The sequence below is a fragment of the Rattus norvegicus genome, chromosome X (genome assembly GCF_036323735.1).
Source record: "Rattus norvegicus strain BN/NHsdMcwi chromosome X, GRCr8, whole genome shotgun sequence".
Taxonomy (NCBI): Eukaryota; Metazoa; Chordata; class Mammalia; order Rodentia; family Muridae; genus Rattus; species Rattus norvegicus.
In genome coordinates, this window is record NC_086039.1 from 25334914 (window position 1) to 25349599 (window position 14686).

Genomic DNA, 14686 nt, shown 5'->3' on the forward strand with positions numbered 1-14686 from the left:
AATGGAAAATGCAATCACATGTATAATAACACATTTAAAGAAAGAACATTACCACGATCAAAACAAATAATATATTATAGGAACTAAAATATTAAAAGCCACAGAGATACCATTTTCTCCTTATAGTTTTTTTTTTCACTGCAGCTAGCAAGCTGTGTGAATGTACACATGGACCGTTTGCATGACCAAGCATGCACACCTGGTTTTACTCCCTCACCACCCCCCAATTTGGATGTGGCTAACTCACCATTTTTTTCAGTGTCCACACTCAGTGTCTCAGGAGTGAGAATGCCTGCATCTTATGGCTATTGAAAAAGAAACGGCAATGCAGACAGGTCTTCACAGATTCCTCCTTCCTGCATACTCCGCTCATCCATGTGCAGAACTCACACAGAGCAATTTTTCCACACAGCAAGGGCTACCAGTGCCACCAGTTAGGAACGGCAGCTTTCAGTTTCAATGTGCTTTCATCTAGCTTTAAAAATCAAGGCTGCAAAAACTGTCTGTGTCCTTAAACATGCACGCAGCATGGACAAATATGCCCCCTCTCACATGTGTGCATGCTTACAGAGCGCTCCATCCAGAATCTGAACCCCGATTTGCATGATTTTTCATCTTTAGACAGAACAATAAACAATGAGAATGTTTGCAGATCTTGCCAGATCAGACCCACGCCATTGTGAGCTGACAAACAACCTGCCCTTTAAGGCTGTAGAACAAAAGAGGCATTAGGAACTACACCCCCTTCTCAAATAGCACAAGTGATTTTTTAAAACAGTTCCCCTCAAGGATAAGATACCCTGTGAAGGAGCACTAGAGTCTCTTACCTGCACCCCTGCTTGCTGCTGTAGACTGTGGCTCATTCAGCCTGCAAAGACAGCTAAGTGCTTCAGGGACCCAAAGCCCGCCTCTGCCACCGCAGAATCCTGCTGCCTACAGCATTGTGGAGTCACGAAGGCATGCTGGCAACAGCTGGAATATCAGAGCCTGCTGCCTATGATGCACAAGTTTATGAAGGTGCTGTCAACTCCAAAAACCAGTGTATCTGGTCTCAGGGAATATTCCCAACACTTCCCATGATTAATTTGTAAGAGGCTTCTCTTTTTAAAACTGCTATTAGGCACGGGGGCGGGGGGAGGTCCTTTCTTTTTCTGTTTTCTAAAAAGTGGAAAATATAGAAGAAGAGCCCTCTGCAAAAATGTCATTCATGAATTCTACTTAAGAGCTCTCACCAAGGCTATCACAGGCATACACATCCAACTCTACAACTACAATGAAGTTAAAGAAGACACTCAATAGCCTATTTTATGTTGGTGGATATTCTTACACTGATTACACACTCATTAGGAATGTAATCCATCAGCTAACAAACAAAGTGTTTCAGAACTTTTCCTGTGTGCAAGGGCACTGGGGCAAGAAGACAAAGCAACCAGACTGACCCCAACTCACTCAATTCATCACATCACAATGACTTGCATTTAAAGACTCTGCCCCACCTCCACTCTGACCACAGCCCCCAACCATGGGTGCTGAACAGAAATTGCCCCCTCACAAATTTTCTTCATAGCTCCTTCCCACCTAGACAGCTCTCAACATCTGAGTCCTGGGTTTAGCCACCAGGGCTTTCTTTTTCCAGCTTGTTTACATAAAGCTCTTCTCAATACACAGTAATTATTTCAGACTCCAGCTCATTTCACCAAATAACATGCTATTTTGCAGCCGCCAATGTAGTACACTGCTAGTCTATTGACATTATATCCATTAAGCATTTACCTTTTTATTAGCACATATTCACTTTTACAGCATTATCGGTTTCATTCTTATAATTTTATACATTTAAATTACATAGTTTATGCAAATACTCTATTATCTTCCTTTACCCCCTTTTCTTATCCTTCATCTTCACAAACACTAACCTTTCTACTACTTTCATGTCATATGCATATACATGTGTATGTATTTAATCTAGCTGCCACACGAGAAAAAGTTTTTCCTGATATAGCTTATTGTACTAAACACAGTGATCTCCAGTTTCATCTATTTCTCTTCAAATGACATGATTTCATTTTTCTTTGTGACCAAGTAAAATATATATACTCAGCAGCCTACATTTTTCTTTACTATTCTGTTTATGGGATACCCAGGCCAATTTAATAATTTGGCTACTGTGAACAGTGCTTCAGTGGACAATGATATATAGATGTCTCTGTGGTATACTAACTTGGATTCCACTAAATGCTTAAATTTACAAGAAAGGCTTATAAGAGGTTATTAAATCTGGGTAGCCGGACACACAGTAAAGATTTGACCCTGTATTTTTGATTGAAAAGCTCATACTCTTTCCACTGTTTTTCATGTCCACATAGTATTTTATGTATTATCATATACAGTGATGTCACCTCCCTAGCATCCCCATCCTTGCCTTCCTCTCCCATGGGACTTGTACATGTTAAAGTGTTAATCAAGTATTCTACCAACTGGGTATATCCCTAACACAAATATTTCATTTTCAAATAAAAAAATAATTAATAGAATGTTAAAAGGAACGAGTTCCCATATAATAGACCAAGTGTCCTTTATTACTAGGCTTCAGATTTGTATGATACAGTATTCTGTCTTTTGAATCTTATGTATCTCTCACAGTCCTACTATGAAGTGGAAGCATCTTTAGGTAGTAGGGCCTCCACAAAGGAAGTTAAGTCACTAGGATTATATACTTGAAGGAGACTGTAGTACACCAGTTCCCTCTTTCTCCCACTCTGCTGCCATGAATTTTTTTTACCATCATGTCTTTCTTCCATGATGTGCTGCTCCATCAGAGGCCTAAAAGCAATGTAATCAAATGTAGGTGGAAACCTCTGAAACTATAAGCCAAAGCAACATTTTTCCTTTATAAATTCATCATTTCAATCATTTTGTTGTGATGGAAAATAGTCTGATATGTATTTATCCCAGTTAATCAACCAATATTTTGAGACTGATGCACTACCTATTGTACTAATGAGCACCTCAATATTAATACATTAATATTAACTAAAAGTCTTATATCATTTTAATAATATTATATTTTATAAGTTATTTTATATTTTACTAATTATCATATATTATTGTTCCTTTCCTGGCCTAGGATCCCAGGCAGGCACCACATTGTATATAGTGACTATGTTTTCTTAAGCCCCTTTTATCGTGATAGTGTTATAACACTGAAAGTTTCTCCCTCCCCTCAAATGCATATGTTAAAAGCATAACCATGCAGACGTGGAGATGAAATGGATAATGTCAGAATTCAGGGTGAAGCTGTTGTGTAGCAGTGTACTAGGTAAAGACCTTTCATTAGAGGGAAACTCTTTAAGATGCAGAATACAAAAAGGGAGCATATTCTAAGAGTCAGCAAAACACTCCAACCTATAGGGAAGCTTGTTAAAACAGGATGTAAAAAAGACTCAACAGCTTCAGGAAGTCCCTGGAGCCGACTACATACACTGGGCGTTTCCCTTCTCAAAAGTATAAACACAATAAAGGCTGCCGAGAAGACTCAGACAAGCCTGGAAGAAGCAGAGAGTAGTTGAGCTACCTAGAAGACTCTCAAGACATACTGAGCTGCCTGGAAAAGACACTTTCCAACTTGATGCCTGTAAGTTGTATTGTGTGCTCCAGGTCTCCAGCTTTTATAAGCTGTTACCCACGCCGGGATAGGCTTTGGTGATGCATATGTCTTTGAGACCTTTCTGTTCCTGAAAATAACCCCTCACCCATATTCCTGTAAATAACCCCATTAAATGTCACTGGTTGACCAAGTTTGACTTTTGCACTATTTGTACTTTGGTCTGTCATCAGATCCCTATCTGGGATGAGTGACATTTGTTCACATCTCTCAAGGAACAATGTCACACAGCAGAGGGTGAGGCTGGAAGATTGTGAGTTCATAGATAATCTGAGCTATAGTCAAACCCTTCTTAAAAACCAACCAACTAACTGACCCTAACCTCTTAAGAACTAGGAGGTAGAGCATTTGGGGAGTAAAAGTTCAGGAGAGTGGATATCTCATTAGAGGGATTACTGAATTTATGTGGGAACACAAAGTATAAATATTTTTCTTTAGGCCAGAAAATGAGATCTCAAAAGGCACCAAATCTGCTAGTGCCTTAACCTTGGACTTTAGCCTCCAGAATGGTTCAAAATACCTACCTGGTGGTGTTTGAACAGTACTACATGTCTTTAGTTCTGACACCCAGGAGGCAGAGGCAGGAGGACCTTTTTGAGTGAGGCCAGCCTGGTCTACAGAGTGAGCTCCAGGCCAGCCAGGACTACATAGTGGGACCATACCTTAAACAACAGAAATATTTGGTAGTAGATCCTTTTGGTTGTGACTAGACACACTGGGGGGTGTGCCCTTGCAGAATCTATCTTGTCCTAAATCCACCCCTTCCCTTTTTGCTTCTCAATGATATGAGGTAAGCAGCGGTAGGAGGTGATCAGCTTTTCCTGTAGTCTAAGATATTTTGTTCCCTTTGTTTTGGTGTTCTTGATATTTTTGAGGATTTTTCAGGCACCTGTAACATGCTATTCATTTGATTTTTCCCCGTTAGATTGTGTCTATGAATTTCTGGGTAAAGACTACAGAGGTAAATTATTTTTGTCATCACCATACAAAGGGTACATAATGCTAACATGTCTTATTTCTTTGGTATCAATCCAATCATGTGGTCAATCTGTAAGCTTTCTCTGTACTCTTTAGCCTGCATTCTTCTACAGGATGTTACCAAATGACTGAAGGCCCAGAGTTATGCTCCACCTTCTTGAGGGTAGACATACTGAATTTTCCCACTGCTATAACAAAATATCTGAAAAATACAACTTAAAGGATAAAGGCTTTATTTTGGTTCATGGATTCAAAAATTCAATCCAAGATTACTCTGATTCCATTGCTTTGTTTTGGGCCTGGGTGAGGCAAAGTATCACTGTGGTCAACTACATAAGGTAAGGTCAAAATATCACAGCACCTCTAGTAAACATGATGCTTGCTATCATTGTATAGCATTCAGGAAGCAGAAAGGAGGATGGAGACTTAGGGGAAGATAGCCAAGGATACACTCAGATAACCCACTTCCACCAATCACACCCAGCTCCCAAAGATTCTACCATCCCCCAGTACTCTATTCACTTGGTTAGGGCTCTCACGATCTAGTTATTTCCCAAAAGCCATCAGTTTGCTATCAAGCCTTTAGCATAGTAACTCTGGGAGATACTTTAGATCAAAATCATGAGAGTAGAGTGTTCTCACATTTTGTCTACATGATAGACTTGTCTATTGCCCATGTATTAATTTATTCATTCATTTTTGTAAGCACCATGAATTTATTCTACACGTTGGCTGATAACCATCACTACTTTATTTTGCTGCTTCAAATGTTCCAGCTTGATTCATTATAGGATTCAGGAGCCCTGATATGTGTCCTCATTGTGGGTTCTGGATTTATTTGTTTGTGTGTATGTGTTCATCTCCTTCCTTTTCAATCTCTTCCAGGTTTACCCACCTTTGATATTCCCCAACAAGTCTTTAAGGTGGCCCTGGTCCTTCCTATGGGATTAAGACTTAGGTGTGGGCTGCAGTTCAGAAATATGTTCATTCTCATATTCTCTCTCTCTCTCTCTCTCTCTCTCTCTCTCTGTCTCTCTCTGTGTGTCTCTCTTTTTCCCCCCCATATATATCTGATTGAATTATTAGTATTAGATTAACATCACAGCATCAGTCCACATAAACTTGTAGGAGCTGGTTCTTTCTTTTCATTGTATAGATACTGGAAGTCAAACTGAATCACCAAACTTGATAGCAAGTACCTTTACACACTAAGGTATCCCCGAGTCTAATTGTTACAATTTTAAACTACATTAAAAAATAAAATAATTTTTGAAAACATCATACATGCCCACAACGTATTTTCATCATACTTACCTCCCATTACCCTACACTTAATTCCACCCAGATCGACTTCCACTTCATACCACCCTCCCAACTTCATGCCAATGGAGCCTGACACCCATGAGTATATAGGCAGCATAAATCAGAACAGGTGGGCTATTTAAAAAAAGAGGACACAAAAGAATTCTTAAAGGAGATTCTTTACTTCTAAAGGGAAAGTACTTTTATGACATACAGGTTTCCATATGTGGGTTTCCATACACATACCTCTTAGAGTAAGGCATAATTACCAGAATTTATAAGATGCTCAAACCCTTCTAAATCATTCTAAGATTTTTCAGTCCTGCTAACTGTCCACGTTCCCCTCTTATTCCTGGTAAGCCATTAAACTAATTTTTTGGACTGACATATTCTGAATCAATTATATACATGGTAGTATTTTTTGTTGTAGTATCTAATACGTATAAACATAAAACCTGTTTTATTTTCTCTCTATAGCTGTTGGTCTATAAACCACTAAACAATTTGGCAAACTTGTATGCAAGCAAACTGCAAAACTTATGTCAGCTTAAAGGGCTCATTTCCTACTAGATAGAATGATGTGCACACCTGGGATCCCACTATTTGGATGGTTGAGGCAGGAAGATTATGTGCTCACAACTAGCTAAGGCTACATGGCGATTTCCAAGCCAGGTGGACTACATAGCAAGACTTTATCTCAATATAACAAAACAAAAAACAAAAGCACTGAGGGCTGTGCCCTTGAGAAAAGCTGACAGAGAGACTTCTTAAGCTACTGTGATCCCTATTCATATATTGTCTCTCCTTGTCCTTTGCTTTCCTTTCCAAATATATTCTATACAGCACTCTCAAATTGGAGTCAAGGTATTTCAAGAAAAGCCTGCTGGCAATGCACACTGTGACAGAATGTGCAATGAAAAGTATATTTTGCTATGTGTTCAGAACTAAGGCTGCAGCACAGTCATGAGATACATACACCATGGGCCAGCACTGCCATAAACACTTCAGATTTCTTACCCATTTGACTTTTAATATGGTTTTGGTTCTTATATGTTTAGAAATCTTTTTTTTCTTATCAAGGTCTTGTGACTCACATTCACACACAGCCTGAGGTTATGACCCACAACTTAAGAGGCTGGGATTTAAGGTAAATTTACAAACAAATAACATCCAGGATGCGTACTCCCTCCCCCCATGTGTGTACCTACAAAGCCTATGCATGTTAAGGGAAGTCAAGAGTTCCAATTCCTGTAGCTGTCTTATGAGATAGCTTAAGTTCAATTGACCTTTGCTTTCCTAAAGATCAGCCACAGACCTAATAGTTTATAGCTCTACTATATAAGGGCTAACGTACAGAGAAAGTAGCAAAGGGAAAGCTTCTTGAATATACCCACAAGTGGCTGCCTGCTTCTAGAGTCTACTTTTCAGTACTCTGAAAACCAAAAATCTATAAGGGTATTTCTAGATTGGTTAATTGAGAAGAAGATCCACCCTATGTGGGCAGTAATCCCATGGGGAGAATAAAAGGAGAAACTGAGTTAAGCAGCAGTATTCTTTTCTCCTGGTTCCTGATTATGGACACAAAGTGAAGCTGCCTCACATTCCTCACACTCCTGCTGTTGTGAGTTCCTTACCATTGAGAATAGTACCCTCTCCAACTATGAACCAATATACACCTTTCCTTAAGCCACTTTTTCAAATATTTTTGTCACAGCAATGAGAAGAGGAACTAATAACAGACATGAAAACAAAGTCTGCCCATGTGGTAGCACACACCTTTAATCTCAGGTGGATCTCCATGAGTGTGAGTCCAACCTGGTCTCCAGGACAGCCAGGGCCTACATGAAGAGACACTGTTTCAAGAAACCACCCACCCAACCAACCAACCAACCAACCAACCAACCAACCAACCAGTCTTGTGCCTCTGTCTTTTTCTGGCAGTTGCTGTTTTTCATTTTTTGGAACGATGGTCTTGTGTTTGCATATTCAGAAAGAGTGCTTCAGTTCAGAATTCTGCCTGGTGTTGTGGAATGGAAGTTCTGGCCCCTCATCCCTGTCCACCCTCCCTTATCCCTCATCTTCCAAGCTTAAGTTTCACCTTTTTAGCCTGACCCACCCAGCACTGGATGCATAATTACCTAGCACAGTCCTTTAGAAAAGGCAGGCTGCAATTGCTGGACAGCTAATTGAAGGCCAGGGACAATAAACATCTGCCCTAAAGCCATGAACATAGGGTAGAGCTCTCCCATAATCAATCTCTGTTACTTCCAAAATCCACTTGGCAGAAGCTGGTTTTCTAAAGAGGAAATTGGTCTTCACAATAATTTCTACACGCCAAGTTCCCTCTCAAGAGCAAACACCCAAAGTGGGTTTGCTTTGCTGGTTAATGCATTTTATATTAGAGCAAAATGTCTCTAAAGAATCCCCCCACATGAATTCAGTTTTGTAGCTCTATAGGAATAAGTTCTTTCCTTCCATCATCTGGATAAAATAGAATTTTGAAGTCAGTGGCAGACCAGCTGTGGTGGTCATCCCCAGACCTCATCTCAGCCCAATTTTGTAGCATATCCTAGGACACTATCTTTACAGAAGAGGCTAAACGTGAGGAGCAAAAACCAAATGTAGTATGTTAATTTTCTTATAAGGGTTAAAATATGATTATGGGAAACAAGTCAGTTTAATGATTTCTTCAGAGATGCTTATGTCTTAACTTTGGAACAAGTGTAGATAGTAAAGCCCATTTCACTTACTAGCATTTAACTAAATGTTAGTAATCTTTTGTAAAATTTCAACACAGAACATGTACTACCATGGAATGCTTAGCAATGACTCAAGGAAGGTTGAGCAGCAAACCATCTATTCATCGACTCACCTATTCTTCCTTCTGTCTGCTCATTCACCGTCTAGCATCCCCCACCCATGTCTCCATCAACCCCTTATTTATCCATCCAAACAACCATCTACTTGAGGGTCTATGAGTTAGACAAACTCCTTGGTAGGCCATCAGATAGAGAGATGCCATAGCTACTTATTAAAAGATGGTGAGCTTCTAAGATGGCTTGTTTCCTCCTCAACCTCCTAACCTGAGACAAAAGCCTGATCTTCAAGACCTTGTGGGCTTTCTTCCTGCCAGTAGGGTGCCTGCTGATGGCCTGGCTCAACAGTTGGGCCTATTAACCTTTTCTCAAACTGCAGACTCTAAATTAGGGGAGAAAAACTCTTCAGAGACTTTAAAAATACCTAGCCCTTTTGTGAACAGACTGGATTTTGGGTGTCCTGATTTCTTTCCTCCCCCAGGCTTTAGAAGGTCATTTTTCTCTGTGGGTCTGCTGCATAAACCTGTTTCCTCACCCCCAATAAATGCCTTTCAACTGCTGATTCTGTTTGTTCTTGTTTGTTGCTACCTGTCATGCTCACATTTTTTTTTTGCCTTTTACTTCTTTGACTGGCAGAGAAAATGAATCTAATTGAAGAGCTCTAGACTATACTCATGACATATCCATCCATAATCAACTCATTCATCCTTCTATCTGCCAACTCATCTATTCAAGTGCCTAACCATTCATCCATCTACCTACCCTTCTCTGTATCCATCTACCCAAGGACTGGTTGATTTGTCTGTTCCCTTACCCATCTATCAATTCACTAATGTATTCATTCACCAACCATTTACTTGGCACCTAATCTATATAGGAACTTTGTCTGATAAACAGTAATAAAAAATTAAAATCCTGTTCTTCCAAACTGCCTATCAGGAATGAGGAGGGGGAGTCCAGAGAGCAGGACAAAGGAACAGGAAATATATCCATGATATCATTCTCTACCCGATATCTCAACTGGTAAAGGATATCATTGTTTGTAATATAACAGGCATCTACTTTGAGGGTATAAGGAAAAAAAGAATTTTGCTGTCACAAGAAGTAATACATGAACAAGATGAAAGTAAGTCAATCTGGTCATTTCTTTTTGCAAAAAGGATGTGCTATGCTCCAGAATAATGTTAGTAGGATAGCAGCACACATGGCCTAGATGGCTTCAGTCTTTTATCCCTAACATACAGGAGTAGGGTTACCTGTTCCTCTTTGGCTGAGGTTTAACCTTAGTGTCTACTAATGACTGTCTAATTTAGAAAGTAGTGGCATAAAATGGAAAAATAGAAAGAGAAAGGGTAGAATTTAAAGCATTTTAGGAATTCCAGGAAGCCAATTACAATTATCTAACAAAGAACTGAGAAAAGGAGTTCTGGTGGAGGAAAGGATGGAAAAGGAAGTAGACATATTCTTTTTTTTAGACATCATATTCTTAACCAAGAGAAATGTCTTACAAAGTCAAACTCTGAAAAGCAGCATTACTGAACAGAGTTGGGAGCTATACAATAAGGCTGCTGTAATACAGTGTTCTGAACCCCACAACTACCATCTTGCTGTCCCATTTGCCACCACATATAAGACAGAAGCTTTTATTACTCTTCATTGTAAGTGCTTTCCTTTCACTTGTGAGTGTGAGAAAGCTGACACAGGAATAGAACTCACTAGCATAAAGGTACGTGGAAAAGGGAGGGGCATCTCTCCTAGTGTTAGGACCTGAATTGAGACCTCCTTCCAAATTAATGTGTTGAAGTCCTATCTTCAGTATCTCAGAGTATAACTATGTAGGCAAACAAGACATTTAAAGTGGTGGTTAAGGAGAAATGAGGTCACTAGGGTGGCTCAAAACTAATCTGTTTGGTGTCCTTGTAAGAACTAGAGATTAGGAACAGAGAAACCCACAATGTAAACAAATGAGGACAGAAGACATAGCAAGGAGATGGAGTCTACAAACATGACCATCAGAGGACAACAGAGGAGCAAGTTCACACCTTTCACTATATGTATTCAAAAGATGGAACTCTAGTCTACAGGTTTGGTGGCAGGGGCCTTAACCAGGTGAACCATCTCACTAGATCCTGTGAGAACATGTTTTGCTTTTTTTTTAAATGATAACTCTTAAGAAATCAGATACTGAACATCTAAGGGACTCTCAAGTTAATGATTGAATGCATTTGCAAGAAACAGACCCTGCTGGTTGTAATAAGCTTGAGTATTCAGTCTGAAATCCCATAGAACAGTGAGAACCTTTAGGAAAATATCTTCAAAACAGACAGTCGGAACAAGTGAAGTGGACTGCTCAAGATCAGGTGTAATAGAGGGGAGAAAATGCCACTGGATCTGCCATTTTGTGGTCAGCCTTCCCAGCTACCCAGTGTTTTGTTTTCCCCTTAACCGGTAGACTCCCCCACTGATTTCTGATGTTCCAAGTACCTTTTTGTTTGTTTATACTAGAAAAGGTCTTGCTCTTGAATTTATGAGTTCCCCCCTCAGCCTGAGTGCTGGGATTACAGGCATATTCTGTATGTCCAGCGTCTCCCTCTAAGATTATGTACTTTCTGTTTAGCTATAAATACTTATAATTCTTTCCCTGGTAAGGTCCTACAGGACCTTATATACACACACAAAAAGGTGTTACTAGCTGCATGTGATACCTCACCCCTGAAATCCCAGCAAGTTCTGAGGTAGGAAGATCAGCATGAGTTTGATAGCAACCGGTGCTACTCTATGCAGGGAGTCTCTGGGTATGAAGTGACATTGTATCTCAAAAATTTAGAAATTTTTAAATTAAAAGAGTTATTTCTATTTGATAAATTTCTATTTAGATGAATAACCAGCAAATAAAAATGTCTATTTCAACATTTTTGTGTTATCTAAGAAGAATGCAAAAAGGAACACCCATTCAGAGCCTGCCCCACATGTGTCCCATACATATACAGCCACCAAACTAGATAAGATGGATGAAGCAAAGAATTGCAGGCCGACAGGAACCAGATGTAGATCTCTCCTGAGAGACACAGCCAGAATACAGCAAATACATAGGCGAATGCCAGCAGCAAACCACTGAACTGAGAATGGGACCCCCGTTGAAGAAATCAGAGAAAGGACTGAAAGAGTTTGAAGGGGCTCGAGACCCCATATGAACAACAATGCCAACCAACCAGAGCTCCCAGGGACTAAGCCACTACCCAAAGACTATACATGGACTGACCCTGGGCTCCAACCACATAGGTCGCCATGAATAGCCTAGTAAGAACACCAGTGGAAGGGGAAGCCCTTGGTCCTGCCAAGACTGAACCCCCAGTGAATGTGATTGTTGGGGGGAGGGCGGTAATGGGGGGAGGATGGGGAGGGGAACACCCATAGAGAAACGGGGAGGGGTTAGGTGGATGTTGGCCAGGAAATCGGGAAAGGGAATAACAATTGAAATGTAAATAAGAAATACCCAAGTTAATAAAGATGGAGGAAAAAAAAAGAATGAAATAAAAACCACTTATTTCCAAGCATCAAATAGCAGATTAGTAATTAATTTCTTACAGACACATGCTCATGTTTATTTAAACCTGCGTAGGCATACTAGGTATCTTTATATCTCTGTATTAAAAACTGTCTTTTACTTTTATTATTCTTTTTTTAAAAGTTCATTGATATTTCTGCCTGCATATATTTCTATATGAGGGTATCAGAAGACAGTTGTGAGCTGCCATGTGGGTGCTAGGATTTGAACCTGGGTCCTCTGAAAGAGCAATCAATGTTCTTAACCAATGAACTACCTCTGCAACACTCTTATTTTTTATTATATTTTAAATGTCTTAAGCATTTTTTTCTTGCTGACCCACCAGAAATGTATAATTTGGAAAAAGCTGAAAATGAACTTTTCATTGGCCTGTCACCCTTAAACACAAACACACACACACACACACACACACACACACACACACACACACACACACACACACACAGAGAGAGAGAGAGAGAGAGAGAGAGAGAGAGAGAGAGAGAGAGAGAGATTGATTTTGAAAATTGCTAGGTTTGTAACTCAAAGGCAGATTGCTACTGGAACTAATTTCTTCAGAGTAGTTAAGCAGTCAGCTGAAAGACACAGCCATGATAAATAAAGCAGAGGGCCCCTCCTCCCTTCCTATCCCTGTGAGCTCTGACAGTGCCACTGACATACATAATCACATGTGCACACACACCACATGCACATTATAGCTGTCCATGGTGACATTCTCTATACATAGCAGTGTGCTGCACCCCCTACCCTGCACAGCTGGTGCTTAGCACGTGACTGACTCAGAATCCAGGAATAAAGCTTAATTGTCCTCCTCAGACACTGCTAAATTCTGTAGGCGGATTATTCAGCAGCCTTTCTTACCCATGGGTACATCGGTTTAGCTATGCAGACTGTTAAGTAATTGCAGGGATTTCTGAGGTAGGCGCACAGAGTATCAATCTGGTCACTTCAGAGTCACATAAACATGTGATACTTTTGAATAGGGCTAACAACAGTTAGTGGGAAAACATGTGAAACTAGACCCTACTACATAAAGCTCTTGAGAGTATTCATCTAAATTGGTTATTTCTGCAAATGGAACCTGGAGCTTTGAAGTCAAGTGTTTTATTTGCATATCACATCAGCCACATAGGATATAGAAAAATCTATAGGCATTAGAAAACATAGCAACATAGGCATTAGAAAAATCTTCACTCAAGAAAGACTACAGTGAGGGGCTGGGGATTTAGCTCAGTGGTAGAGCGCTTACCTAGGAAGCGCAGGGCCCTGGGTTCGGTCCCCAGCTCCGAAAAAAAAAAGAACAAAAAAAAAAAGTGCAAGCTGATTTCCATCCTTCCACCAGCCCCTGTAACACAGGGTTATATTACACCTGAAAATATACACTCTTCACTTTCCCCTTCCACAGAAAGGGCAAGATCACAATGTATACACATCTAATCAAATTCATCCTTTTCACAGCTCAATAGTTATCTACCCCAACAATTTGGAATTCATTGTTTCAAGCCACACCGTTACAACACGTATCTTGCCTCTCTCTGGGGAGTCAATTGACTTCTATTTTAAAGCTCAGATTAACTCATTAAATAAGCCCAATTTAGAAAACTTGGCCAAAACACTTTGTGACAATTCTGAGACCATGGCCCACAAACACAGCTGTGTGCCAGACAGTAAAAGTATCCCTTCAGTTGAGTACTTTGTTCAAGGATGTTAAGTTGGACATTTATTTTGTCTCCATAAAGCATTTTACTAAAGAAAATTACAACAGCCATTTTTAGAACACTAAAGGCTATTACTGCCCAGCTTCTCTGGGCAGAGCTGCAGAACCCACAGCTTCTCTCTCCTCTAAACTTTAAGATCTCAGTGATGATAGAAATCACTCTCAATTATCGAGACCCAGACTTATTCTGTTAACCTAGCATTAACCTTCCACAAAGATGGTCACCTTCAACACAACTTTTCAGCAATCCAAAATTCACCATTTACATACCTTGGAGCAGAGCATCCCTCTTCAGCTTGCAGTGTACAAAGAAGTGCTTCTTTCTGGCCACCAGAGTCCTCTGCCTGCCTGTTTGGTTCAACAGGCACTTCCTGTGAAGAACAACACCATAAGACATGGAGTCATCAAACTGCCTGCATGCCTAAGACAGCTGTTATTACGAAACCCCTCATTTGTGGGTTCACTTTGTGTGCCTGTCTCACAATGTCTGTGGTAAGCCCTGTTGCCTCAGACTTGAGACCTGGTCACAGGGCATGGCTCTTCATCTCTGCAAGGCACTTTATTGAGACCACTGACCCAGGACCCCTGCATCTACTTCAGTTCTAAGCAGGAAACAGAAGTCCTATGTGAGAGCTGTTACC

General features: G+C 40.2%; 1 protein-coding gene across 9 annotated transcripts in view; it reads right to left on the reverse strand.

Annotated features, from left to right (window-relative positions):
- Window positions 1-14686, reverse strand: part of Shroom2 (shroom family member 2) — a 172032-nt gene that overhangs the window by 26751 nt on the left and 130595 nt on the right. For 4 of the 9 annotated variants that reach the window (XM_006256817.4, XM_006256816.5, XM_008773126.4 and 1 more), the window contains one exon: window positions 14316-14416. In XM_006256817.4, the coding sequence (XP_006256879.1) occupies window positions 14316-14416 (101 nt within the window). Of the gene's footprint in view, window positions 1-247; window positions 729-827; window positions 1273-14315; window positions 14417-14686 lie in introns of those variants that run through there. The other 5 variants (XM_008773129.4, XM_008773130.4, XM_008773128.4 and 2 more) reach the window with 2 other exon arrangements.